This window comes from Numenius arquata, chromosome 8 (assembly GCF_964106895.1).
Source record: "Numenius arquata chromosome 8, bNumArq3.hap1.1, whole genome shotgun sequence".
NCBI lineage: Eukaryota > Metazoa > Chordata > Aves > Charadriiformes > Scolopacidae > Numenius > Numenius arquata.
Window position 1 is genome coordinate 8,808,231 of NC_133583.1, and position 25,664 is coordinate 8,833,894.

General features: G+C 42.3%; 1 protein-coding gene across 1 annotated transcript in view; it reads right to left on the reverse strand.

Moving 5' to 3' along the window:
- PTPRG (protein tyrosine phosphatase receptor type G) overlaps nucleotides 1-25,664 on the reverse strand; it is a 415,686-nt gene that overhangs the window by 57,678 nt on the left and 332,344 nt on the right. The window contains exons 10-13 of the mRNA XM_074151513.1: nucleotides 24,141-24,249; nucleotides 22,353-22,402; nucleotides 19,185-19,986; nucleotides 10,661-10,793 (exon numbers count right to left, since the gene is read on the reverse strand). Of these exons, the coding sequence (XP_074007614.1) occupies nucleotides 10,661-10,793; nucleotides 19,185-19,986; nucleotides 22,353-22,402; nucleotides 24,141-24,249 (1,094 nt within the window). The remainder of the gene's footprint in view (nucleotides 1-10,660; nucleotides 10,794-19,184; nucleotides 19,987-22,352; nucleotides 22,403-24,140; nucleotides 24,250-25,664) is intronic.

The following is a 25,664-nucleotide window of genomic DNA, read 5'->3' on the forward strand; positions in this document are numbered from 1 at the left end:
GTGCATTCCAAGGAGTTGCTTTTCCCAAATTGCACAGGTTTTAAGAAAAGTAAAATAAAGCCCACCCCTGCTTGTCACTGTTTTATTAGGCTGCCGATTCCTAGTATTTATCCAAGCAGTTAAGATTACTGAATTGATTTAATATTCTTACCCTATAATTTTACACTCAGACCACATCCTGCTGTGAAATAGCGAGTGCTAATGATAGCCCAAATGCTGCTGTGGGACTCGGGACAGCACAGGGCCCTTCAATAGCTGTATTTTATGGTTACAAGGAGAGAGAAAAAATATAATTTATCTGGTTGCTGTGGTTAATTCACAGTTTCACAGTAGAGGTATACTGTTCCCTCCGGGTACATCTACTTGTATTATAGGATATTTCATTGACAGTTTGTCCGAGACATTCCTCTAGCTCTGAACCTACCAATTTATGAGAGTGAATCGACTCCAGAGATACCTGTACACACTTTAACACATACTCTTACATACTAAGAATATTATAGAACAGTTATAAACTAGCAGCAGCTCAAACCAGGAGTTAATAAATTGTTTCTTTGAGCTAAGAAAGGGAACAGAAAAAGAATACATCCTTCTTAAGAAATAGCCTTTTTAAAAGTGATTTAATTCCAGAAAAAGCATTTGTGAAATTTGTTTATCTTTTAAAATACCCATCATAGCTTTAAAAGCCAGAGTTCGAGAATTTTAAAGCTGTATAAAAGTTTCCTGTAGAATAGCTTACAAAAGACCTAACAGACGCGTAGGAGAAGCCAGGGTGCCTGGCATCCTCTACTGCTCTGCTTATCAGAAACCCCATACCCCTCATGGCATACTATTTCTCAGCACCTACAAACCAGTTTTTAATGGAGCCTAACTAAAACATGTGAATATTTAAAAAATATTCATTCAAAATCCTGCCTTGTAAACTACTACCTTCAATCCAGTTACTGCACAGATAAAATCTTGCTCTTTTTTCAAGACCACACCATTACAACAGCACTGGGGAAGGCATTTCCAGAAAAAAAATGCCTGCAATTAATCCATTTAATTAGTTCCACAGAAACAAACCAGAAAGATCAATTGCAGCTGTGCCACAGATCCCTCCTTGCCTGCCCTCAGCCGCCCTTGCCTGAGCCCCCTTGCTCTCTCTGGAGAAGGAGGTATTTCTGGAAATGTTGGGGAAATGCCGTTACACCTCTAAACAAAGCGGTGAGGAGTGTGTCAACAGCAGTTTTCCAACTTGCTGCCAAGACTTTCCCATAAACCTCATCCCCTTTAGGGATGAACTGTGTGGGCCTGCGGGCAGAGCGCAGCCTAAATGCCTCAGCTCTTATGGGACACATCGTATAGCAAATTAAAAATAAAAAAAAAGTATACTTTTTTGTTTGAGAGTTTTCAAGGTCACCAACATGGTATTTTGAATTCTAGTCTTCCACAACTGAAGCACTTATTCTCCTGTTGTTTGACTTACGATTGCATGCTTGACATTATCTTTTAAAATAAAGGTGATGCAGATCTGGGTTCCCACCGAGTTCAGTGGCCACCACATAAAAGTGCCTACAGAAAAGTTGTTCACGCAACGGACCCACATGGTACAAACCTCCCGGGAGCTGAGGAACATGCACAGTTTCAGAGTTCTCACTTAAATGTACTGTTAAAAATAATCACAATCCAGCAGGCATCAGGACTGCTGGTGCTGGGACGGGTGGTTTCAGAGTTGTGAAATCTTGGTTCTTTGAGCAATTGCCATTCTCCACCTCCTTTGCAAGAAAATACTTTCATAGAACAGCCTCTGTGTGGATGTCTAGATTTGGTCACCCTGGGTGCTTGCTCACAGGGTCTTTGCCCTGGGCACCAGGGGTGGCCTCATGTGGCACTCGCTGCTGGTAACGGGGCATCATTGACGTGCAGCACGGATGGTGCCCTAGATAACACACAATGGGCGCAACAAACCGCAGCTATGCCACCCCCTTCTCCTCTGTTTTGTTTTTAAACTTCAAATCATTGTTTCAATCTTAACTCTTCCCTACTTTTAGGCTCCCTGCTGCAGGAGAACAGATGGAACAAAACTCCAAACAGATTTTTTTTCCACCAACCTGTGGGTCTCCTGACACAGTTGTCCTCTGCAAGCTGCCTTTGCAGTTTCTTTCCTGCCACTTGTATCTTCCTTTCACTCTCTTCCAAAGCTAGAGCCCTCCCTCTCTCCTCCCCCCAATTCTTAGGTGTGCTCTTTTATCGGCTTCACGTTATTCACTTTAAACATGATGCATTTAAACTGTGTCTTCCAAACGCTTTTTCAGGCTTCTAGTCTGTGATTTACAGAACAATTTATCACACTACACCATTCCTCCTCTTTTCTCCCTCTTGCATGCGTGCTTTAAACAGAGCAGAGCTGTGGAGAGCCAGCCTCAAAGCTCCCATGCGGGATCAATGACTCCTGAGGTGCTCCTGACGAATGGCTGCTTAACCTTGTTTTGGAGCCTGAAAACGATGGAAATTCTGTAGACCATCGCTTTCTTGTCGTTCCTATCATTAAGCTTTTTCTAATGTCGAACCTCATTTCTCTCTTGCTGCAATTTCAGCCAAAGACTCTTCATCCCCAGCTAAACGGATGCAGAAGATCGTGTATTCCTTGCAGAACCCTTTCATGTACTAGAGCACTTGCTTCCCCTTTCCGCTAACAGCCCTGCCTGCCCATCTGGTCTAACCAGTTTTCTCATAGAAAAGGTATGTTGCACAAGAACATCCACAGTCCTCTCTTACTGACACCTGGAGATACACCAGCCTGCTATAAACCTGGATTTGCTTTTCATTTACAGGACAGCTGAGGGCAGAGCATTGCTTCATGAAATTCAGATGAAGGTGGGACATGCGTGACACAGGAAGAAGCTGGCTTCAAATGCCTGGCAAGAAGTAACTTCTCATTGCAATTGCATATTGTCAAGATGCCATTTAAGGTTCTTCAGTCATGTGGACTCAAATTTACAAGGGCAAGGTCTGATTTAGCTGATACTAGTTGTTCAGGAGTCACTCTGTTAACATCAATGGGACTGCTCAGGTTTAAACCTGAAGCAAAATTTAGACTGTGCTAGTTCCCTGAAATGGGACATTCCTGGATCAAAACGTGCTTACTGATTTTTTGATGCTGCTCCTGATGCTGTGTAACTAGGAATAAAAGTATTATTTTCTGAGCTTTGTAGATACCCTGATACTTCTGGAAATAACTACTGATCTGCATTTAACTTCGGCAAATCCCTCTCCAACTTCTTTCCTTTCTCAAGACAAAAACTGTTGGTTTTAAAGCGGCAGCTCACTACTAGCCTCATCAGTGAGGAAACGGGAATCTTGCAGAATTCCGGTTTGCAAGAAACACTAGTGTTAATTAAAGAAGAGTAAAAGTAACAGGCATATAATGAGAGAACATGCCCCTTTCCACAGTCTAGCTCTTAACAGATCATCCAGCATGCTTAAAAAGCAACTTTCCATCTGCAAATCTGTCTCTCTCTCTTTTTTTGTCTAATGAGCATGAGTTAGTCTGTTCAAAAGCCCAAATGGGCATCTCAGGGCCAATTCAGCAGCAGGGGGTCCGTTACTATAACAACTGACAACTCCCATGATTTCTGAAAGGCCCTAAAGTAGCCATTTGGGAAATGGTTATTGAGCAAGAAGTTGGGAAGGAATGGCTGTGCCGGGGTGTGGGTCCCGGCCTCCCCTGCGCACAGCTGCACTCACCTACCTCAGCCCTTCATCCACAGAGAAAAACCCAACATCCCACCACCCTTGCAAACAGCTGGGTCGGATTCAGCCCCCTGCAAGAGGAGAAGATAAAAACCCACGAAGCGAGGATGGGAGGAACAGTGGCAGCACGCTACGCTTCGGCGTTAGCAGATCTCCTTGTGGGCTCTCCCCCTCTCGCCCCAGGCTGCACGATGCCGGATGAAAGAGCAGAGATGCTGTCAGAGAAGTTTTTGTATTGATTTTCCCCCAATGGAAGAATGACGAGCGCTCAAAGGATACCAAGAGCTAGAACAAGTAACCGGCAGCTGCCCTAAGCTTCAGGCTTGAAAGCAAGCTGCCTGCCGTCGGCACAAAGGACGAGCTCGGTTCCCCACACGGGATAAGAGAAAGCTGATCACAGGCCTGCTCCCCTTTAATGAAAACGAGCAGCGCTTGGAGATACAGCACACAAAAGAGCCCAATATTTCAGTACCTTTACCTCTGGCACTAGCAAAATCAAATACAACCTGGATCTTCTGCAGTAAAAGCTGAAGTGCTTTTCCTGCATTGCCTGGGTTGAGGCAGGGAGATCAGAGGGCTCCGAATCAGGCTGGGCTGCATCCCACTTGCCAGGCAGTGATCTGCCTCGTCCCCATCCCTCTGAGGCTGTTTGTCACAAGATGACACTAGACATGGCCATTCCCAGAGGAAAAGGAAAGCATGTCTTGTTCAGCACGAGCAGGGCATCTCTGGTCACTAAAAAGGGGACGGAAGGTTTCAGGCGCGCCACTCACCTCCACGTTTCCCCTTGCCTCCTTGTGGCGTTGCCTGTCTCCCAGCTTAGGAAATCTCTTGCCCTTGTCAGCTAATTCTCCTCACCACCTGTGATGACACGGGTCGTGCCCTGAGGCACTGCCATCCCCAAACTGAGCACAAGCGTCCGGACGTGGTCCTCAGGCATCACTGGGGTGTCAGCATGAGCATCCCCATCCCTCCTGCTCATTCCTGCCTTGTGCTGGTCCCCCAGGTACGCTGGTACAACTCTGGTTACTGCATGAACCAGACTGGGAGCTAATCTGGCTTAAATCAGGGCACAAAAGCCCCTCTTTTTTTTTTTTTTTTTTTTTTAAACCATGGATTATTTCTCAATCCAGCCCCTCACATAGTTGTACAAACATTTGCATTGGTATCACGAGGGCAGAACAAGGGCAGGAACAGAGGAGGCTTCTTGAACCGCTGCTGCTGAAATAAATACTCACGCCACTGCACCTGAGGCATTCTTAAAATCAACACACGGCCTCTCAGGAAGCGTTACCACCTAGCATCCTCCACAAGTGAGAAAATGAGCAGAATCACAAATATTTCAGAGTAAGCTGAAAGCTGCTTTTATCATTGTAAGCAAGCAATTTTACAATGGTCTGTAAATTTGCAATGTTCCTTTTTCAATCAGTACAGTAGATGAACAACACATTGTGTACTCATAAAATAAAACCTAGAGATAGGTTCAAATAACAATTTCAGCACTTTTTACAACCTGCTACAGGCAGAAGGGAAGTTCTTTTTTTTCCCCAGTGAAGTTTTAACACTGTCTTAGCTCTGGAGCAGTGCAAGTTCCCCAGAATTTAACACAAAAGGCATTTTTCCAAGGCATGGTTAGTAGACATGGTAACTGCAACAGTCCTTGGTCTTACGTTGCTGCTTGCATTTCTATGTTACAAACTGATTTACAAATACAGTTGACCAACCTTCTTCAGTGCTATTTTACCAGTGACAGAACTCAGATGCTGAAATATCGAACACCTGAGCTTGCTCCCAGTGAGGTCTTTGCCACAGAGTTCAACAACAATACTGTCAAACCGTAAGTGGCTTGGCCCAGGGTCACACAGAAAATCAATGATGGACTCAGAGAAAGAACCCACATCTCCTGGTGCTCAGTGCCATTTCTTCTGCACAGAAAGGCACTGCCAGAGAAGTATGAGGCTCTGCCACAAGACCCGTCCCAAGGATTATGTTCAATTCAACAGGATGCTTAACAAAAACTTAAGAAAACTCTTACTGTCTACTGAATTCTATAGGGTTTTGCCTAAAGAAAATTAAAGGCATCTTTTCCCCAAGCTGTCTCATATACACACATGACTATAAACAAGCAATGCAAGCTTGCTTGCTCTTTGAAAGGCAGCAGCTGTGTTGTTCCAAAAATCCCTCCTGAATGTAAACATATTAGCACTGTATAAACAGCTTGATTTAATAAGAAATGCAATACGATATTCCCGCTTTGTCTTTGGGATCACAATGTTGATGGCAGCAATAATTCAGAGGTGAATTATGATATCTGCTGAAAAGAAAGAAAAAGAAAACTCTCCAGCTATAGTTGTGAATTAATTTCTTCCTCTTAGCTGAAAATGAGAAATGGCTATAATTTAGTTCCCATTTAAAAGTTGCTGTTGGCTAAACTCTAAAATCTTAATTGCTTCTTAATACTCTCTGCTTATTTTTCCCTTTGAAACCACCATCTATAGCATTGTAGTGTTTAGATCAAAAATCAGAATGGAAAACAAAGAGCGGAAGGTCACCAGTCACTCCTAAAATATGTTGTTGGTTTTTTTTTTTTTCTAAAGTGCCAGAAGTTAATGTGTATCAAAGTATTTTAGTTGATTTCCCAACTTTAGTCACCCTCCTGCACCTCTGCGAAAAAGAAAGTGGCACTGACCCTGGATTTCCTTGAAGTGTCAATACTCAGGACTTGTTCAATTTGCGACAGAATATAGTGGAAGTGCTAGAAAAGACAGGTTTCAAGCCATATTATGGCTCAGCATGCTGTAGGAACTTGCCTTCTTGCAAAAAAACTGAAGTCACACTCAATCCCTAAATAGTTTGGAGGTCACTACCAAACACACTCTGCAATTCTCAGAGCTCGTAGAAAAGGCTGTGAGAACAACAGTGGCAAAGACTGCAGACAATCCAAGTCAAATTTTAAACTGACCTTGAAGAACTGCAGAAGGATCTCATGATACTGAGTCCGGGTATAAAAATCACAGATGCAAAACAAAAGCTCAGAAATGCAAAAATAACGTGCTTGGGAAACTGCACCTTACGATGCACACATTTTAACGGGCTTTAGATGAGCAGTGCTCCAGCGAAAGATCCTGAAATCACAGGGAATAGTTCTCAGAAATATTCAGGGGTTGTCCCTACAAGCACACAATTTCAGGAACCAGTAGGAAAGGAATGAAAACAGAAAAAGAAATATCACTGTGCCACTGCACAATCAAGTGGTGAATCTACATGTTGAGTAAAACGAGGATCTGGTCTCTTCACCTTTTCTGTCTGCTAAGACTTGAATTCTCGACAGATGCTAAAAGAAATCAGTTTCAAGCACTAGAGGTCCTGGGAGTAACAGTGCCCTTCAGCGTGCCCACGACAGCTCAAGGATCAGCCGGGTCAGCTTTTCCTCAAGAGGAATCGAAGATGCTCAGAAGCAAACTTAAATTGCAGTCATCATTGTCCCTCCTGCCCAGGAAGCCCAACTGCCAACCAGCCCCACCAAACTTTGTGGTTCCTGGTCATCCGACGATGGTGCTTTCCTCATTGTTCTGGGATAAGAGCCAGTGCAATTTTTGCAGCTTCATTATGCTGACCTAGTTTATTTTCCACTCTACCAACTTAAAATCACATAGCCCTCTTTGCACAGCAGTGCCATTAAAAGTCCTGGATTCGGGAAACTTTAGTAGAAAGGTAATTCAGAGCTGCTGCTTGCCTGCAAGTTCCCATCCCTTTTCATTACTGAGATGGCCATCATGCTCAAAAGACGGAAGTGACCCTTTCTCTTCAATATCAATCATATTCTTTTGCCATTTGTCCAGGATCCACATAGAAAAGGAACTGAGAACAGCAAATTACCTCTGCAAATAAGGGAGTCTCGTTCAGAAATTACACAGATCATTTCCAAATATATTCAATTACAAGAAGTCTCTAATGAACACAGCATGGAAGCTCAACAGATAAAGAATGGAAAAGATTCATCAAACAGTGACTGCTTCCTATCACTCTCCTTTTCAAGTAAAGGGAACAGAAAATGAAGCTTCCTTACAACAAGACATCATCACAAAACTTATTTCATTGCTGTATCACAGGATGAGTTATAAAGGATCCAACCAGAGATAAACATTTGCTGAAGCTTCGCAAGGAATCTCCCCAACTCCTTGTTTTGGTCCCTGGATAACAGGGCATCGATGCAATGCAAACAAGCAGAAGGCTTCGCTCTGCTTCATTGTTCTACTTATGTCACCTCTGGTCTCAAATCATCTAATCCCACAGATGCTCAAAAACACAAAAGTGAAAATATCATTTGTTTTACCCTCAAAATGTATTGCCAAAGGGTAACCATGTCTCTTCTGCATTTTCTAGTTCTCTGAGTTTTGTTTTGTAATGCTTTTTTTCACACCAAAACAAAGAACTGCTGTGCAAGAAAAGACCCCTTGGTCCAGCACGCCTGTCCCCTTGAGGGTTATCCTTTCATAACAAGTGTTTCTCTGCTGTGCACTTCAATACCATGTTTCCCTTGCTGAAAAATCTGTCTCAAACTCGTTTTCATGCCATTTGCTTTGATGGTGTTATTTAGCAAATTATTCCATATGTTGCCCATTACATTTTAAGCTAAGTATTTCTTCCTGAAAATCCAGATCACTGTTCCCTTCAAACTTGTAAATTAGACTCTGCGGTGTTTGAGGATCTGTTTTTTCCTTATGTTAAAACACTCACAGAGATAAACATTTTATTTTTCCTAAGGAAAGGTAATCACACTGAAAAGGGCACAAAAAATGCTGCGTTGCCACTTCACTGACACGGTCTGCACAACGTGAAATGTTACTGTGGACTGTTTGTGTTCTAGTTGCTTGTTGTTTTATCCTACAACACACGTTGACATTTTTATACACTCTCAGTATTTGTTCAAAAATTCTCAGAACACCACAGGTAGACACAGGAGATTATTTTGAAGCTAGTACACACGTGCTCTCAAGTTTGTTTCTTGTTCATCAATTTGTTGCTTCGTATTTTTCAAAAACTTTTGACTGCTACATGACATACTTTCCATGTCTATATTAATTTTTAATCGCCACCTTTTTTTTTAGTATCAATTATACACAAAAAATTGATCCACTGCTGTCAAGGGTATTAATAACAACGCTCATAATATTACCAAAGCCAGTGATGAATGTTAACTACTCATGCATATTATGGAGAGCAGATAAGAAACAATTGCTGGCCGTATGCAAAATAGCAAACATTACTGAAAAAGTAATTTGGTTTCAGTTAAAGTCTTTGTTCATGTATATTCCTTGATTTATGTGCATGTTTGTTATTATGAAGCAAATAAAAATTTTATGAGGTGGATGGTTAGGAATATTGAAGATAAAAAGTATTTAACTTTAATTAACGCAACGTAATTTTAGACTTGAGTAATATTATGATCTATAATAAAAGCCAGTATTTATCAAAAATCAGTCCCTAACTAATGGTCACTAAGCCAGTACTTTTCAACTTTAATACCTTCACAGAGATGATATTGTTACTCTTTGAGCCAATTAAACACTAATTTTGTAATTATTTCTCTTGATCCATTAGTGGAATTGCAGGAAATGGAAATGTTTTCCAAACAATGAGAGGCACAAACATTCTTCTTGATAATAGCTATTAGCATTTAATTTCAAAACCTTTCCTCCTTAGGAGAGCATTTTGTATCAACACAAGAGAAATATTACTAACCCCTCATGACAGTGCTTCAGGATATACCATATCCTTTAAGGGCTTGCCTGGTGTGAATGTGACCAAGTTTAGTCCTTCAAATGAAGAAAATACGTGTTGAAGGACAGGACGCTATAATGGGATCTTCAGAATCTTTCTAGTTTCAGTTTTTGTGCACATATCACTGCAATTTTATTGATGTTAATTACTTGCAAATGTTAATAGAAATGATTTTCACAAGACTATTGTCATTAATTTATTAATATTCTTTCAAATGTTCCCAGCCTCAACAATTTGGCCAATTAATTGTCAGTGAAATGGGTGTACTGAAAAACCTCTTGGTAATTTTTTAATTGATTCTGCAAATATAATGATCAATGGAATGCTACTTCTCATCAAAGCTACTGTCTGTGTCCCATCTAATCAGATTTTGTAATAATTCCTAAATTGTAATAATTCCTCATTCCTAAATTCTATGAGGCTAATCCCTGGTTAATTTTCACTACTAGACAAATGAGGTGTCTCTGGGTTCTTGTTCTGGCACAAGAAGGTGCTTCCGGTTTTAAATTACTTTAAATCAAATGGAGATGGATTTGCTGATGCTAATCCTAGTCTCCAATACTGAACCAATGCCCATTGGTGTAAAGGACAGTATCTCTTTGTCAGAGGCAATCTTTACCTTCAAGACCTTGCAGGTTGCACTTTGGAACACTCCACCCATGCTAAAGAACTCCTCAAAGCATTGCCATGTAACATGTAACAAGCTTATCCCCCTTTCTTGAAGTACATACAAAGGAAGAAAAGAACTATTTAAGATCACTCAGGAGGTCTGTGGCAAAGCCACCCATGGAACCAAGTCCAGTCTCACTGGGCTCTTCTCCCATGACCACCCTTCCTGAAGGCCAAGGAAAAGATACTTTTTGATAGCTATGTTAGAGGGACTCATTATGAAAATATCTATTGGCATTACAGCTGGCTCTACCATTGCTAGAGCCCAAGTTCATTTTCATGACACAAAAATCAATATTTAAGACAGCTTAATAGTTAACCAACAGAGCTGTTCTAGCATCCAGAGAGTTATCTAACGCTATCTATCACCGTAACATCTAATAAAATAAAAAACACAGGAACATATTAAAAAACACCACCTGAAATGCATTTTAAATCATAATCAGCTTCCAATCAAAGGAAACAGGCTCACCTCCAGTAGACAAGCACGGCAATGAGAAGAATGAGGCACACGAAGGTCAGTGCCGAGACCACAATCAGCGGGATGATCCATTCCATTTTACCAGGAGAAGGTCTCGTGGCCATGCTGGAGCTGTTCTTGTCAGCTGTGGGTTAAACACATAACAAAACCAATCACTACATGGAAAGAGAATTATTGTACGGAAAAATGTGTAAGCAAAACAAATAGCTTGTCCATTTTACATGGTATGAGTAAACAGAGCAAAGATTTTCTAACTGCAGGGTGGGACTCCATTTGTCTTTAGTCTGAGACATGAGAGCACAGAAGTATGGTGTTTATTGCCACATATGGCTTGGATTTTACTACTGCCTGTAATTACAGTCTCATAGACAATTTTAGGACTCTATCGTGCAAGCACCTATTATCAGATGGGGAGTACCCCACCGAGTCATTTCACCACGGCAACAAAGTAAACGCTTTGCTCGGTCATCAGCGTTCGCAGATAAACGCACTCTATTTCCCAACACTACAGGACAGCCCTGTTTGCAATGCTCAGTGTAATACTTTGCTTCAGAAATACATTTCTTGGTAACTATCTTAAAATAAAAAATCCTCAACATGTTGGGTGTCATGTCACATCATTTGCGGAATTGTCACAATCTGGTGAGTTACTGCATACGAAAGCACTTTTTAGCATATGGATTGTCAAGATGGATGGATGAATGAATGGATAGGATGTGTTGTAACTGACAGAAGAAATCATTATGCCACAGCTTTTGAACAAAATTAAAGTTGGTCAATATCCTGAGATCTGGGCGAATAACTCCGTTTCACTTTTTGCATGACATCTTGTAAAAATTACTGTTTCTTTCGGATATAAGATGACTATCTAGAGGCTCTGCAAGTACTGTAGCCAATGAGCATAGACATTGTATCAAAGTATTTCAAAAGACATCTATAATTTGTGCAAATTCATGTAGACTTGATGAATAAATTTTTTTAGACAGAATGATAAAAGAAAAATACGTAAGTGGATTCTGTATCTTATTCCTGTTTCCCAACAAACAGGCAGTAGTTGATCAATACCTGTCAACAGGATGAAATGGGAAAGGATTAGCGTAAACAGCTTCAGATTTGAACGAGGATTGAAATGTACACACTTGACTTCTATTTTTTAGCCTACGTGAGTCTTTCCTTACCAATGTGTTTCCTTGCCCTCGTTCAGTACTGTATTATCATATCTTCTGAAACTGCTGCAAATCCTACCAGAAGAACATAATTGCCTTTTCACCGTAGGCAGGCAAAACACAGATAATTGGAAGTCACCAGATGTCACATAATATGAAGTCATACTCTATTTTAATAGCATTTAGATTATACTCCTCCATAGGCAGGAGTAAAATTCAACTAACATGGAAGTAAAGGTTAATTGTAAATGCTTTTGCCTGACTGCTGAAAACAGAGCAAGGCTGGAGGCTGCTGCAAGCCCAGCAAGAAATCTTTCTCGTTTTAAGAACTAGGCTGATGGAGGTAATGCCCTTTAGCAAGCAGCCTAAATGAGGTGCTAATCAGAAGGATGTTTGGGGGAAGTGAGCGTGCACTGAGTATAGAAGGGATCAAAAGAGAGATGAGTAGCCAGTTGTCTCCAACTTCAGTAAGAAAGGCTACGGAGGTTACCAAAAGTGCCACTTTGCAGAATAGGCACACGCCGTTGTACCTCCAGCACGTGGTGAGCTTTCATCTTTCTTCACAGCATACTAATAATATACAACACACTGTTTTTAAGACAATCTTTGATTTCCTTGACTAGCAAAGAACGAGGAAAAGGACAACCCCAGATTCAGACCAAAGGCTTATTCTCTATATCTGCCAAACTTGCAGAAGTCATAAGCCCCCAGGCATCAGTTTTTATCAGTGCATTTCAAATCATTTAACAGCATGAAAAAATTAAGCCTGTTGAGGTGTTACTAATCAGAATGCTAAAAGGGACAAAGCAAAAAAACATGCAATGTAAAAAAATTAGTAGGAGAGCCAAACAGTCCTACCACCTTACATCCATTAGGGTGTTGTTTCATTCCTCTCCAAGGACAGTATTCTGTTTAGTTTCACCTCCACATATTTCAACACAAAAACACATGTTTCTGTTTGCATGGGAAGAAAATTAAATTCCATTGTAAGCACAGCATGGGCTGGAGTCCCAATGCACGCTATTAAATTCTCCAGTGCTCACAATGCTCCTCTTACTCAGTCTACTGTGGAGAACACCCTTATCTGACCCTGCCAACTCCCAACACCACAGATGTGAGAGGATAAGAAAGCGTTCAGTATGCTGAGTGCGAGAATAGTAAATGCCATTCCCACATGCTGATGGTTGCCCCCAAAATTCCAGTTGGGAATGCCCAAGCAGTGATGTGCTTTAGAAAAAAAGAGCCTGTACCTGTGCCGTCTTCGAGGAAAAAGTCTTAGAGGTGTTTTCCGCTACTTAAGCAAAGTGTTGAGAGTGCTTAAACAAACCAAAGCCAATAAAATTGTCCTGGAATGACAGCTGGGGCCAGAAGCACAGCGGTACAGCTGGAGTCCTGGCACCTGCCTCATGAGTGCCATGGCAGAAGTGCCCAAAAAAAGGCAGCACACTGGGTAGCTTGGGAAAAGAGCTGAAGAAAATACACACCAAAAAAAGGCAGATCTGGGCCTTTAGAGCTCCCTGTTCTCCTACATAACAAAATATTATAAAATAAAAAATAGTCAGCATTTCACTCTTTTCCAAGAATGTTGAGCCTTGCTAATGTCAACAGCATATCCTTGTAATGGTGCCCACCATACGCTGTACATAGGCGGGGGAGAGGGGGGAGAGGGAAGAAAAAAAGCTTAAAAAATGGACCAGGAAACTCCATTTTTGCTAAGAAATGTAAACAGTTTCCAGTGGCATATGCCTTCGTTGAATTAATTCAGTTTGCCTTTTTACTGGCTTGGAATTCATCCCAGTAGGAAGGAATAAAAATTATTACAGCATATCTGTTTCAGGAGGTCCCACATGATACATGATAAGCGCCGGAGCTGCTAAATCCACTCCTGCGTCTGGAAAAATCCATAACTCCCGTGAACCACCCGTTCAGCAGCTCCATCCAGGCCCTGCATGGACAAGGCCCTGGCACAGAGGGTATCAGAGGGGAGCAGGCAGCGAGGGGGGCTTTGGGAGAGCAACTCTTACACAAAGGTCAAGGCACAAAAGGCATTCTACAATTTGTGAAATGTACTGGTTTTCCGCGTATTCTTGGTAATAAGTTCCTGAGAATAGAAACGTGTTTATTTTCCTTAAGTAACACTGCTTGCTATAATAAGCAGCCGTGGCTGTAATATATAACCTATCTACCTTTATCATCCATTGCACAAACCGCCAGGACAAAGTTCTGTTTGTTGTACCGTTACAGATACCGTTAACTACGACAATTCCCGTGTTCTGCAGGCCAAAAGAGAACCCCCGCTGCCCAACTACCTCAGATCATCCGGTCACTTACAAGATCTGCTCATCTTTCCTTTGAGTACATGAAATTATGGACTTATGCAAAGGTATCAATTAATTCTGGAACATAATATTGTCCCTATTATTCAACTATGAAGAGGCAAAAACGTATGCTTTCTAAAAAAGTACTACCTTTGATACAAGCCTTGCGGCATTCCTATCACAGGATATCACAATGTCTTTCAATGTCTTTCTAATCACAATGTCTTTCCTTCCTATCACAGGAAAGACATTGAGGTGCTGGAGCAGGTCCAGAGAAGGGCAACGAAGCTGGTGAGGGGTCTGGAGCACAAGTCTTACGAAGAGAGGCTGAGGGAGCTGGGGCTGTTCAGTCTGGGGAAGAGGAGACTGAGGGGAGACCTTATCGCTCTCTACAACTACCTGAAAGGAGGCTGTAGAGAGGTGGGGGTCGGTCTCTTCTCCCAAGTTACAGATGATAGGACAAGAGGCAATGGCCTCAAGTTACGCCAGGGGAAGTTCAGGTTAGATATTAGGAAATATTTCTTTACTGAAAGGGTTGTCAGGCATTGGAATGGGCTGCCCAGGGAGGTGGTTGAGGCACCATCCCTGGAGGTATTCAAGAGAGGAATTGACATGGTGCTTGGGAATATGGATTAGTGTTGGGTGGTGTGGTGGTGTGTGTGGTTTGTTTGTGGGTGTTGTGTGTTTTTTGGGTTTTTTTGGTGGTGTTTTTCTTTTTCTTTTTTTTTTTTTTCCATCGGTTGGACTAGATGATCTTAAAAGGTCCCTTCCAACCTAGGTGATTCTGTGATTGTGTAGCTATTTTTTCCCTATTTCTTTAAAGCCATTCCTGCAGTAGTCATATTGACAGGCTGTGCACAACTAAGCATGGCTTTTCACTGCTTTGTAAACAGATGCCAATCATATTTAATCCTGATGTCAGATATCTGAAATTCATAGTGTTTGCAAACATCAAATAATCCAGTCCTTTTATTTTCAAGTCATTCTGCTGTTTGCTCCTCTAAGGTGCCACTGAAAATGGCTCAAATGCCACTGAAAATACAGCTTAATAATCCTTGCCACGTATGGAGAAAGAAAGAATTACACAGATGTTTAATTATCTTAATGAGGTTATCCCCAAAAGGCTTTTGTAACCTCAGACCTGGCAAAGAGTGTTCTAAAAACCAAAATTCAGCCTCTGCTAAAAGCATACGCCAGGCTTGAAATTTAACCCCGTACACCATGATCTCTCTACAAAGCCCCCTCTTGGGAGGAACCCCGCAGAAGTGGGTGAGCTGAAGGATGGGAGGACCTGGGTGAAGTTTGGATCAAGGGCCAAACCCACGTCTCTCTTCTCAGTCCCAGCTCATGACTCGGGCAAAAGCCCCAACCAGACATCCATTACTTCGTTCACAACAGCTCATTCATCATCTCCTGTCAAATACAAAGGATCTGTTTAATTGTCCGGCACGACAAATCAAAATTCTGTGGGATAATATCCGCTCTAGCCTGATTTAACTGAATCATGCTGGTTTTCTTTTTTTTCCCTCCCTCCTCTTTTTTTTTTTTTTTTTTTTTGGTAGAGCATCATTCTAATTGCTGTTTTTCTAATTTTCAGGTTTCAGAGCCACGGACAATGCTGAGCAGCTGCGTCTGTAACAGTTGCAGATCAAAGGTACAATTAGTCTAATGTGGGCACCAAAACAGAGAAAAGGATGATCAGGAAAATGAAAGAGGAGAATGCAAGCAAGCGTTCAGTGACAGAAGAAAATCATTAGTGTTGGCCAATACCACCAGACAAGAAGAGGCCAATGCCATTTGGAAAATAATGACATGGCCTCAGGAGAGGTGTGTGTGTATGTGCGTGTGAAATAAGCACTAAAAGAAAATGAGCCTTGCTATACTAATTGGCCTCGCACTTTCCCTGTAATTTCTCATGTGTTCCCTGTTCTCCTCTAATCATCCACACTCATGAGTACTTCCCCATTCAGTTATCTCCTTACAACTGCTAATTTGATGCTATATAATTAATTTTACAAGTGTACATTGTTATGAAACAATTTTCTACTCCTTAAAATGATTAAACTTTCTACTCACAAAAACATTTTTGAAACCTTGGCAGCTTTTAAAAAACTGCTTTCCTGGAGAAAAGATTCATCAAAAAAAGTTTCTCTCCTCTATGGGACACAGTAAGCTGCCAGGGTTCTTTCTGCTCACTTTGGAAGTGGCCTTCACTCTCTTCTAACTGTCCTGATGCTCAGGAATGATTTCAGATACTTCTGGCAATGTCCTCTTGGCTTCCCTGGTTGTTGTCTTGGTTTCAGGTTTACCTTGTTATGGAAAACCTTTAAGGCCCTTTCTCATAGGAAGAGGTCTTACTTATGTCTCTAGTTTCACTGAATTCAACTCCTTTCGTGAGCTAGGTCAGGTCTGTCTGTATGAATGTCCATATTACTGTGGAAAACAATTAAGTCTCTGTCCCAAAGCCAATTAGAAACATCTCAAAATGTTCTCAGTGTTGAAAAACACTAGCCCTTCCCAATGTCTGGACAAGGAGTCACCACATTTGTGACCAACCTAACTTCTTCCACCTGGAGGTCAAGGACAGGGAATGAACTTCTACCCCAAGGAAAATAACACAAGTGGCACGATTCTTCACCTCTGAATAGCTATTCCCAGCCATTTTGCTACCAAGTGTCCTCTTCAGTACACTGAGGGGCCTGGGAGAGGCTTGTCTGGGAAGCTGAAAATAGGGTACATCATCATCTTTTCCTCATCCCGGGTACTTCACCAGAGGTTTAACTAAGATTTAACTAAGGCTAATTTGGATGAAACAGGCAACTCTTTCACTTATATTTTCCCCCAGCTAACATGCTGTTTATTTCAGATGCCATTTTTGTAAGACACGGTGATCTAAGTAAGTTATCCTCCCTCCATATATGAGCATGGAAAGCCTAATTTGCAGAGGGCTTTCAAGACTGATCGTCTTTGTATGCAGTCTTCAGGCAGGGTCATGTCAAGCCTCCAAGCCTGCAAGTGAGCAGAACTCTTAAAAGAGGCTGTCTAGTAGGAGGCAAAGCTGTATTGAACCACTTTCAGTGATAGCTCTCTGCATGCTAAAAAGAGATGGAAATCACTACTGACTAAGGGGATACAGTTCACAACAACCAGTAAGTACTTCTTAGCAATATTAACAATATTTCCCCATGTCATTGATTTTCATCTTAACTTCACCATGGAATAAAAACCAATCTAATAATAATCCCTTTGTCATGAGCCAAGAAACAAGACCAACTGCTCATCCTTCCTCCAATTTATTAAGCTGAGAATAAACCATGAGGCCCTTTCTAGGTCACGTATAAGGGACATTGTACCTGCGCCACCCGAGAAACTGGCACGTGAGAAAAAGGGAAGCAGAAGGCGGGAAGTACTGAAGGCAACTATTCGAGAGGCAGGTTTACCCAGGCAGATTGAATTGCCGAGGTCTGAACCTAAGTGGTGTTGAATGCCTGCTCCCAACATTGCAAAGCACGGCTGGGACAAGTTTCTTCCTTCCTGATAAAAAGGTGATTAGGGCAAGTGGCTTGTTGAAAGCTGCTCGACAGGCACCTCAGACCATATTCAGTGGGAGCACTGGACTTTGAAGAAGATTTCCAATTGAGGACAAACAGCAGCACATTTTAAAAAAAATCAGCACAACCTGGTGCATGTTTCCTGGCTTCCTCATTGTTCATCTGTTCTCTTACAGAACAGTTATGATTCACAGCATTAGAGTCGGGTCAGCATTTCTGTAACAAATGTTATTAAAGATTGGGTATAGCTTTGTTTTTTAAATTGCTTCTGAGCTATAACTGAGTGCACAATGTCGGCATCTTTGTGTTTATAAATGTAGGGAAAAATAAATATGTAAGGTTTTTTCACAGTACTCTAACGCTACAGCAGCTTTGATAGAAAAACAAAATTACAAAACAGTCTATAGATTAGCAAAATAAACAATAATGATAAAAAAACCAAACAAAAAATATGCACTATCTTATAAATGCTGTGGTAATATACATAATCACTTGGATAAACTCATCACCGTATCTAAATCTCAATCCTTACTCTGCAAATAAATCCATACGCTTGTACTCCATTTGCTCCTTGCAGTTATAAGATCTGTTTTCCTCTCTGGTGCCTGGAGCTCCCCAAGCAGACACACGTGCGTACGCACTGGACTTCCTGCACAGGGAGTTGGGAGCACCGTGAGATACCTGTTTGCACAGGCCTGTGCAGCAAATCCTGACCACGCCGGGCTCGGCGCACGTGCAGATTACCTGGGCAGGCTTCCAAAAGGTTGTATTTGCTGCGTACATACTGTGGAGCTGGTACGTACATCCAGAGTTGGCATGTACAGGAGCATCGGTAATTCTCATCAGGAAGAACACAGAAAATATGTGAACTCTGCCTGGCTAAGTTGGTGGTTGTTTTTTTTTCCCCACAAGAAACAAAAAGGAGAGAACCCTAGTGCAAAAGGTGCCTTGTCTTGGAAGATCAGAGCATGTAGGTTTTGTGGCGAGAAATAAACCAGCGATGATCCTGTATTTGGGAGAATATCTCAAAGCCCAATCAGGGAGAATCCTAGAGATAAACTAAATTAGCTTACAGCATATATAGCAACCTTCCCATGAAACACCAGCTCGGCACAGCAACCACTCTTCCAAATTAATTTCACAGCTATAGTTCACTGCATTCCCCTCTCCTTTTTTTTTAAAAAAAAAAAAAAAAAAATTCTTAATGCAGTATGTTGGGGGTTAACATTCTTCCAAATTTTCTCTTCTAGTAAGCAGTACAAGGAGCATGAATCTGTCCCAAGAAAATGAAAGAATGATCCTTTCCCCTCACCTCTCCCCAGTAACAATTTGTGGGTTGGGTCCTGCGATAACCTGCCCATTGGATGAAGCCAGGCACCACAAAAATGTTGTATCTACTGGAAATCAGTAAGGAATTTGCTTTGTGTAATTTTGCAACAGTCCTACGCTGGTAAAAAAAGTTTCCCCGGAGGTCACTCACCTGGGTTAATGGTGATGAATTTGTTATCTGAGGGGTATTCCTCTGGAAATCTGTCTTCCTTTGGAGGAGGTTTTCTTGTTGTCTCTGGTCGTCTTGGGATCTTCCCCAGGTAAAGTTCGTTGGTGAACGCTGGCGGCACTTGGGTGGAAGGGAGCGGCTGGGGCTGAGTGTCGGCTTCGGCAAAGCTCTCCTCCTCGCGACCTCCAGCCGTGGGGGCAACGTTTTGGTTTGTCTCTTCACCCGATATGGTTTTATTTCCTTCCTCCTCAGCAGTCCGGTTGGGGGAAGCCGTGGCCACATTGGGCTCTGTGCTATTGCGTGCCTCCGTGGCCGCTGTCACCCTGTTTTTCTCCTTCTTCTCGGCATCCTTTTCTTCCTCTTCCTCGTGCTCCCGCTCCCCATCCTCACTTTCACTCTTTTCATCCTTCTCCCCCTCCTCGGCTCCCTCACCATCCTTTGTCAGTGCCGAGTCCCGCTCTGGCCCCGGGGAGGCGGCGGCGGCAGTGGCCTCTGTGGCGGCCACCACTGGCCGTCCTGCCTGCTTGCTGGGGGCGGCCGCTGCAGGGAGCCGGGTGGGCCACACGCTGCTGGGGAAGGAGGAGATGCCACCACCGCTGAAGCCCAGCCCTGCCAGCAAGGTGCTTGTCACCACTGAGGCCACGGTGGCCTGGCTGCCGCTGGAGGAAGGCCCCATCCCCGTGGCCATGGACACGAAGGAGAAGGGGAGCCCCGAGGAGGTCCAGGTTGAGGAGCCGGAGCTGATGGGAGCCATGTCAGCTGAGGAGGCAGGAGATGCTGTGGGCTTGAGGAGGTCACCGGCAGCAGAGGGGAAGAAAACAGAGCAGAGAGCATCAGCAGGGGCCCTGACATGCTACCTGGGGTCATTTTTCTTATGCTTTTCCCTCCCTTTCCACATACATGTCATCATGGTTCTCTTAAAATGAGAGACTTACACCAGCAGGATGCAGAGCCAAGCCAGGAACAGGACATTCCATGGAGCTACATGGCAAACCACGAAGGGAGGAAACCTCCCTGCATTCATCAGTTCCAAAAATCATTATCAAAAACATCTTTATCCTTATCTTTCTTTTACAGCGGGACATTCTCCACCCACGTCACCAGTGACTTGTGAGTAACGTTTCCTCTCAGGGGTGAGGAGGATGTAAAGGAGTTTAATGAGTTTAGCTGCATTACTCACAGTGCTTTAATCCTCAGAATACAGAAGTTTAAAAATACAGCGTTACATAAGGGCTGTCCCAAAATAAGGGCTGTACTGCCAACGTGAACATCCGCGGCTGGTGGGTCGGCTCTGACAGGGAACTCTGGGTCTTCCCACACACATTGTGAGGGCCTTGAACAGTACTATTTTTATTTCCTTAATTTACCCATCAGCATTATTCTCCTAAGGACTGGTGCTGCAGTGAGGCATTGCTGTTGTTAGGAACGACCTGCAGCACGGCCAGCTGGGTACCCGTGAAGGACTTGGAGAGCATCAGAAGCCCTTTGGCAAGTCACCACGACCTCTACCAGGACCACCAGGCCATGGCACCCATGTACAGACTCGTCTTTCCCCACCCACAGGGCTCATAGCGACTATCAGTGACCCAGATCCAGGGCTGGCACTGCTCACTTCCCTCGGGGAGCTGAGAGGAATCAGGGCATGAACCATGGACTTTGCATCCTCTGCACCCTGCCGCTGCTACTCCAATGTCAACCCAGTGCATGCACGCTCACACATGGGTCTCTGCACACGCGTGTATGCTCTACTGGAAGTAAAAAACCCTTAGTATACACTTAAAGAACTAGGCAAGTTCATTCCCCTTCCTGAATTACCCGCAGAAAAAGACACTGAAGTGAGTTGACTAAGGACAAGGAATAATTCTGTGGAAGAGCCGGGGTCAGCAGTTCTGCCCGGACAACCTGACCACGCTCCCTCTCTGACTGACCGAAAAATGCCTCATGTTACTGAATTCATCAGGAAGACAAGCTTTAGCTGGAAAGGTATGCATCAGACAAGGACAAACAAGGGTGGTACTGAACGTTGAACAAAACTGTCAAGTGTTTATTTTTGGAAATGAAATTTATAACTTAACAGTATTTCTGCATCTCTCTGCAATTCCTGGTTTCAGTCAGGCCGTGTAGTTGGAATGCTGCAGCAAACCAAGAAAGGCTGCTTTCTCACGTTATTTTTGACCAGCTGCAATCACAGAGAACCTGAGATCTCAGAAGAAAACCTGTGCTTTAGAGATTTCAAGCCAAAACTTTAAATAAGCATCTAAACATTTGGATACTTATCAGTGTGAATCCCTAAGGCACTGTGAGATTTGCTTTTCGCTGGCACGCAAGTCTCAATGCTGGACTGAATATTAAAATTTGACAGCAGATTTTTTATGTCTAGAATACCTCTATACATCATTAAACAAACATTAATCATTCAAATTCAAGCCTTGTACGTATTATTTGCTTACTAGGGAGTATATCAACCTGGAACAGAATAAAATCAGAAGCAATGTACTTAGAGTAAATTCAATAGTATGAATTCAGTCCATAAATCTGACGGAACAATTCAGTATACCGAATGCTAAGAAATGTGGGTTATGGATAGTTTATGTTAAATAACCTAATAAGGTGCATTCAAACCTGAAACAGTGTATTCCAGTTTTACTGTAAATGTATCCACATTTGTGATTCTGGAATACAAACGTCAGCTTCAGTGACTCATTACAGTCTCACCTGAACTAAAATTAAAACAAAGAGCTTGTTAAGGCTTTTTTCACACAAGTGCTGGTATCCTTAGAGCTCGAAGAGCAAAGATGCTGTGCGTGAAGCCTTATTCCTGTTGCATATAATCTGGTCATGTAGTTAATAAAGGAAATTAAATTTATTTCCACAGTTGTCATTAAGATTACAAATGCCGTCTAGGCGAGTTCGACAGATATTTGTGAAAATTTTTTAACACTTGATTCTCTGGTGGTCAAAACCTCTAGGAACATGAAGCTAGAAAACGAAAACCCTTCCAATATTTTAGGGATGTTAAAAAACCTTTTGTCCCCAGGAAAGCCCACTCCTGCCGCAGATTTACAACATCGTGCTGCCACCTGGTGGGAATGCCACCCCAAATTCCCGCTGCCCATCCGCGCTCCGCAGGGATTTATGGCCACGACTTACCACTCCTGTTTTCACAATTCTGGTCCCCTCGAAAATTCGAGTAGTGTTAGCTGAGAAGCAAAGAACAACAGCGTGTCAGCAGGCTGGGAATGGGAGGCATGGCTAAAATTGCTAAACACTTGCTGAATATTGCTACTACAAAACAGACATGCAGGTCTCTGTTTGGAGTAAAAGCAACCCCGCTCATTTGGTATTACTCACCTTACTTTGTACTTGTGTGTAAAGACACATTCATTTGCCTTTAAACCTGGCAATGCCAGTTTAAGTGCACTGTCAGAAAACACATGCTCTTCTCCAAACCCAAGCTGGATGAAACGTCCTGACTTACATATGAGGCCAGAGCAGCTGATGATATTAGTTTTTTCCGCCCTAATGATAATATTATCATTGTTTACTGCTGTTTATCTCAACTACAACTATAATCTGCCTCTGAAGAATGTTTTGAATGCTCAAATGGATTCTTTTTCTAGGTTAGATCTTGGGTACAGCCAAAGATTAGAAGACCAGCTCCTTTTTGGGGACAAATGGGAAGAAACACAACATCTACTCCCATGGCAGATGTGTTTATCTCTTCCACTGCTTTGAGCACGGGGCTAGAGTACCCAAAGGGTGTCCAGCAAAACTGTCAATAATGATTTACTCTTAACTGTAATTACATTGGTATCATGGTCAAATGTCAAAGAATTTTTCCATTCTATTATCTGCCAAAAGAGGCCATAACCAGTAATATACAAGTTTCTGACTTCTGCTTGACGCTTAAAGTGAAGTCCAAAACACTATGCTGAGATACGATGAAACTGAGAACTACGTATGAGAGATACTGCTTGGATAGGCCATTTGTTGTCTGATCCCTGCTCTCCCAGCAATGCTGCTAACACTGTGGCATGACAGCGGAACAGAACTAGATTGTGTCCACAGCTTGATATCCTTCAGATGCTAAGGGTTAATAGAGTTAGACTAAAACCTCCACATTTTCCAAAAATCACACTTAAAAATGCCTCTCTTATTTTGTTCCATACACAGCATCAGACTCAACTGACTTAACTCTTTGCTTCACCTTAAGGATTTAAATTTTTAACTCTCTGCTTGTTTTGGTTTTCCATTACCCATTCCAAGGTTTTTATATTTGTAAAGTGGACTGGGAGGAAGTGCTCTCAGCAGAGTTGAATTTTGCCCTACTTAATAACAAAAGTAGTAACAAAGTCCTAGGAAGGAGCAAAACTTCAGCACTTAAACTCACAAAGCATCAAGCTCCTCTACCAAGTCTCAGCTTTACCAGATTTCTCCAATAAACTTAAAAGGAAATCCATGACAAAGGACAGCTTAGCATCCAGCTTTAAATTTAGCTTTCATTTAAATATGTATGTGTTGGAAATCACTGAGGTTGTGTGCATGGTAAAACCTGAACATCTCCACATGTGGTTGTCAAGGTAGGACTGATCTCCTTTCCTCTTTACATAAAACAGACACCGATCGGACCCACGTTCTGCTATAGCTGTGCCTCTGATGCCTAAGCAGTCTCTGATGAGTTTGTTTTAGAAAACTAGTACCAAGAAATGCTCTGAATTCTCCTAAAAGCTGATGAACCCTGCCAGCCGAGATGTGTAGGCAACCCCCCATCACTAGAAACAGGACTCTGATAAAGTCACTGGCCACAATCTGAAATTAGCATTGTCTACATGCATTCAAACACCTTCTGAAATCATTCCACGCCATATTGCACTCTGCAAAGAAAATGTTAAACACACAAAGACTCATAACGTAAAAATATGTATGTGTTGTTTTTACCTTGAAAGAGCATAGTCTGGCTAAAGTCACTACGCATTTCATTTCGGCAAACTGCTTGAACTCTGAACAGATAAAGGATGTCAGGTGAGACATGGCTAATGATGGCCTTCTGTTTAAAAAAAATAGATATTATTCAGTTTTTTACCCCCACAGTACTGTCCACGATCAGTTTGTAATATAAAAAGCATTGTGCTAACACAGGACATTTCTGCCATATAAGACAAACTTATTTCTAAACAGAAATATTCACTGGTCCCCTGGAAGAGGGTAAGACTAAGGTCAGAGGACTTCCCTGGGATAAAAGAGATGCATCCAGATTCTGCTGACTGCCCACAAGAAAGAAATGAACATGTCCTACATCTACTCTTGTGACAGTCTTCATGCCCAAAAGTCTCTGCTCTCCTCAGAAAAACCCCACCTTACGGAACTTAAAATGAGATTTTTGTAGGTGGAGATCCAAGTCCCAACCTGGGATAAGCCCAGGACAGTCACTGAATGTTCAAACTGACTATTTATTTTGCAACAAACTTGTTGTGGCAATTTGATGCTGGTGGCCTGTATAACACGATGGCTTGGCACCCTGCACTGGGATGTCGCTGCGTACTTTTACACTGGAGACATCCCCTTGCTGCCTCGCAGCTACCCTTTTGTGTGGCCTTAGTCCATGGTGACACCAGCTCATGTCTTGCAGCAGACAGCAGCAGTCACTTGAAGTGTGTTTTCAATTTCAAAAAAAAGCGTGGGTCACTTGAAATAGCAGTGATCTCTTTAGGAAAACACTGTCCAGCTCTGTTTCAAGCCGGGACAGCCCCGCTGCCTCTGCCAGCGCACTGAAAGCAAATTGCATTTTCCTCTGAAAAAGAGCTTTTTTTCTTCCCCCCCTAAAATAGACTAATCTGTCATTGCTTTCTTAACCTCCAAGTTCTGCTGCACCGCACAGGGTCTCACTGCAATTTATTTCCAAGCTATCACTCCATCATATCCCCTGCACTTTTAATTATTTCTTTTACATAAAACAGGATGCTGTCACTGTGCCCACCTCATTTTTGCTGATTAAGGCTCTCCTCCTTACACCTGATTAGAAAAATCTCCCTTAAGAGTGTGAAGAAGTTATGACAAGAGAGAGGTTACAATACATCATAACCTTGGGTGCCTTTCAATAGATTCCTTTCTGATTTCGTGAGGCACGTCGTTCCCTAATGTGACCCAGATAACAATGTCTAGTGGGGAAATTGAAAATATAAATGGAAATGAAGTAAAAGAATCTTCATCTAAGGGAATAAGAGAAGTATTATTGTATAACTGATTGAATGGGCCCAGAGGACTGTGTATTTGAAAAAAAAAATACGGTAACAGTCATTAGGAATAACACTCTGTGCTGCTGCATTTTTCATGTGCATATACAATTACCGATTTCATTATTCTAGAGGCTTTCTTTGATTAACAATAAACGGAGGCCTTTCAAACCTGAATATGTCACTTTGATTTTATATGCAGAGAATGTTAAAGACCGGTACAATACTT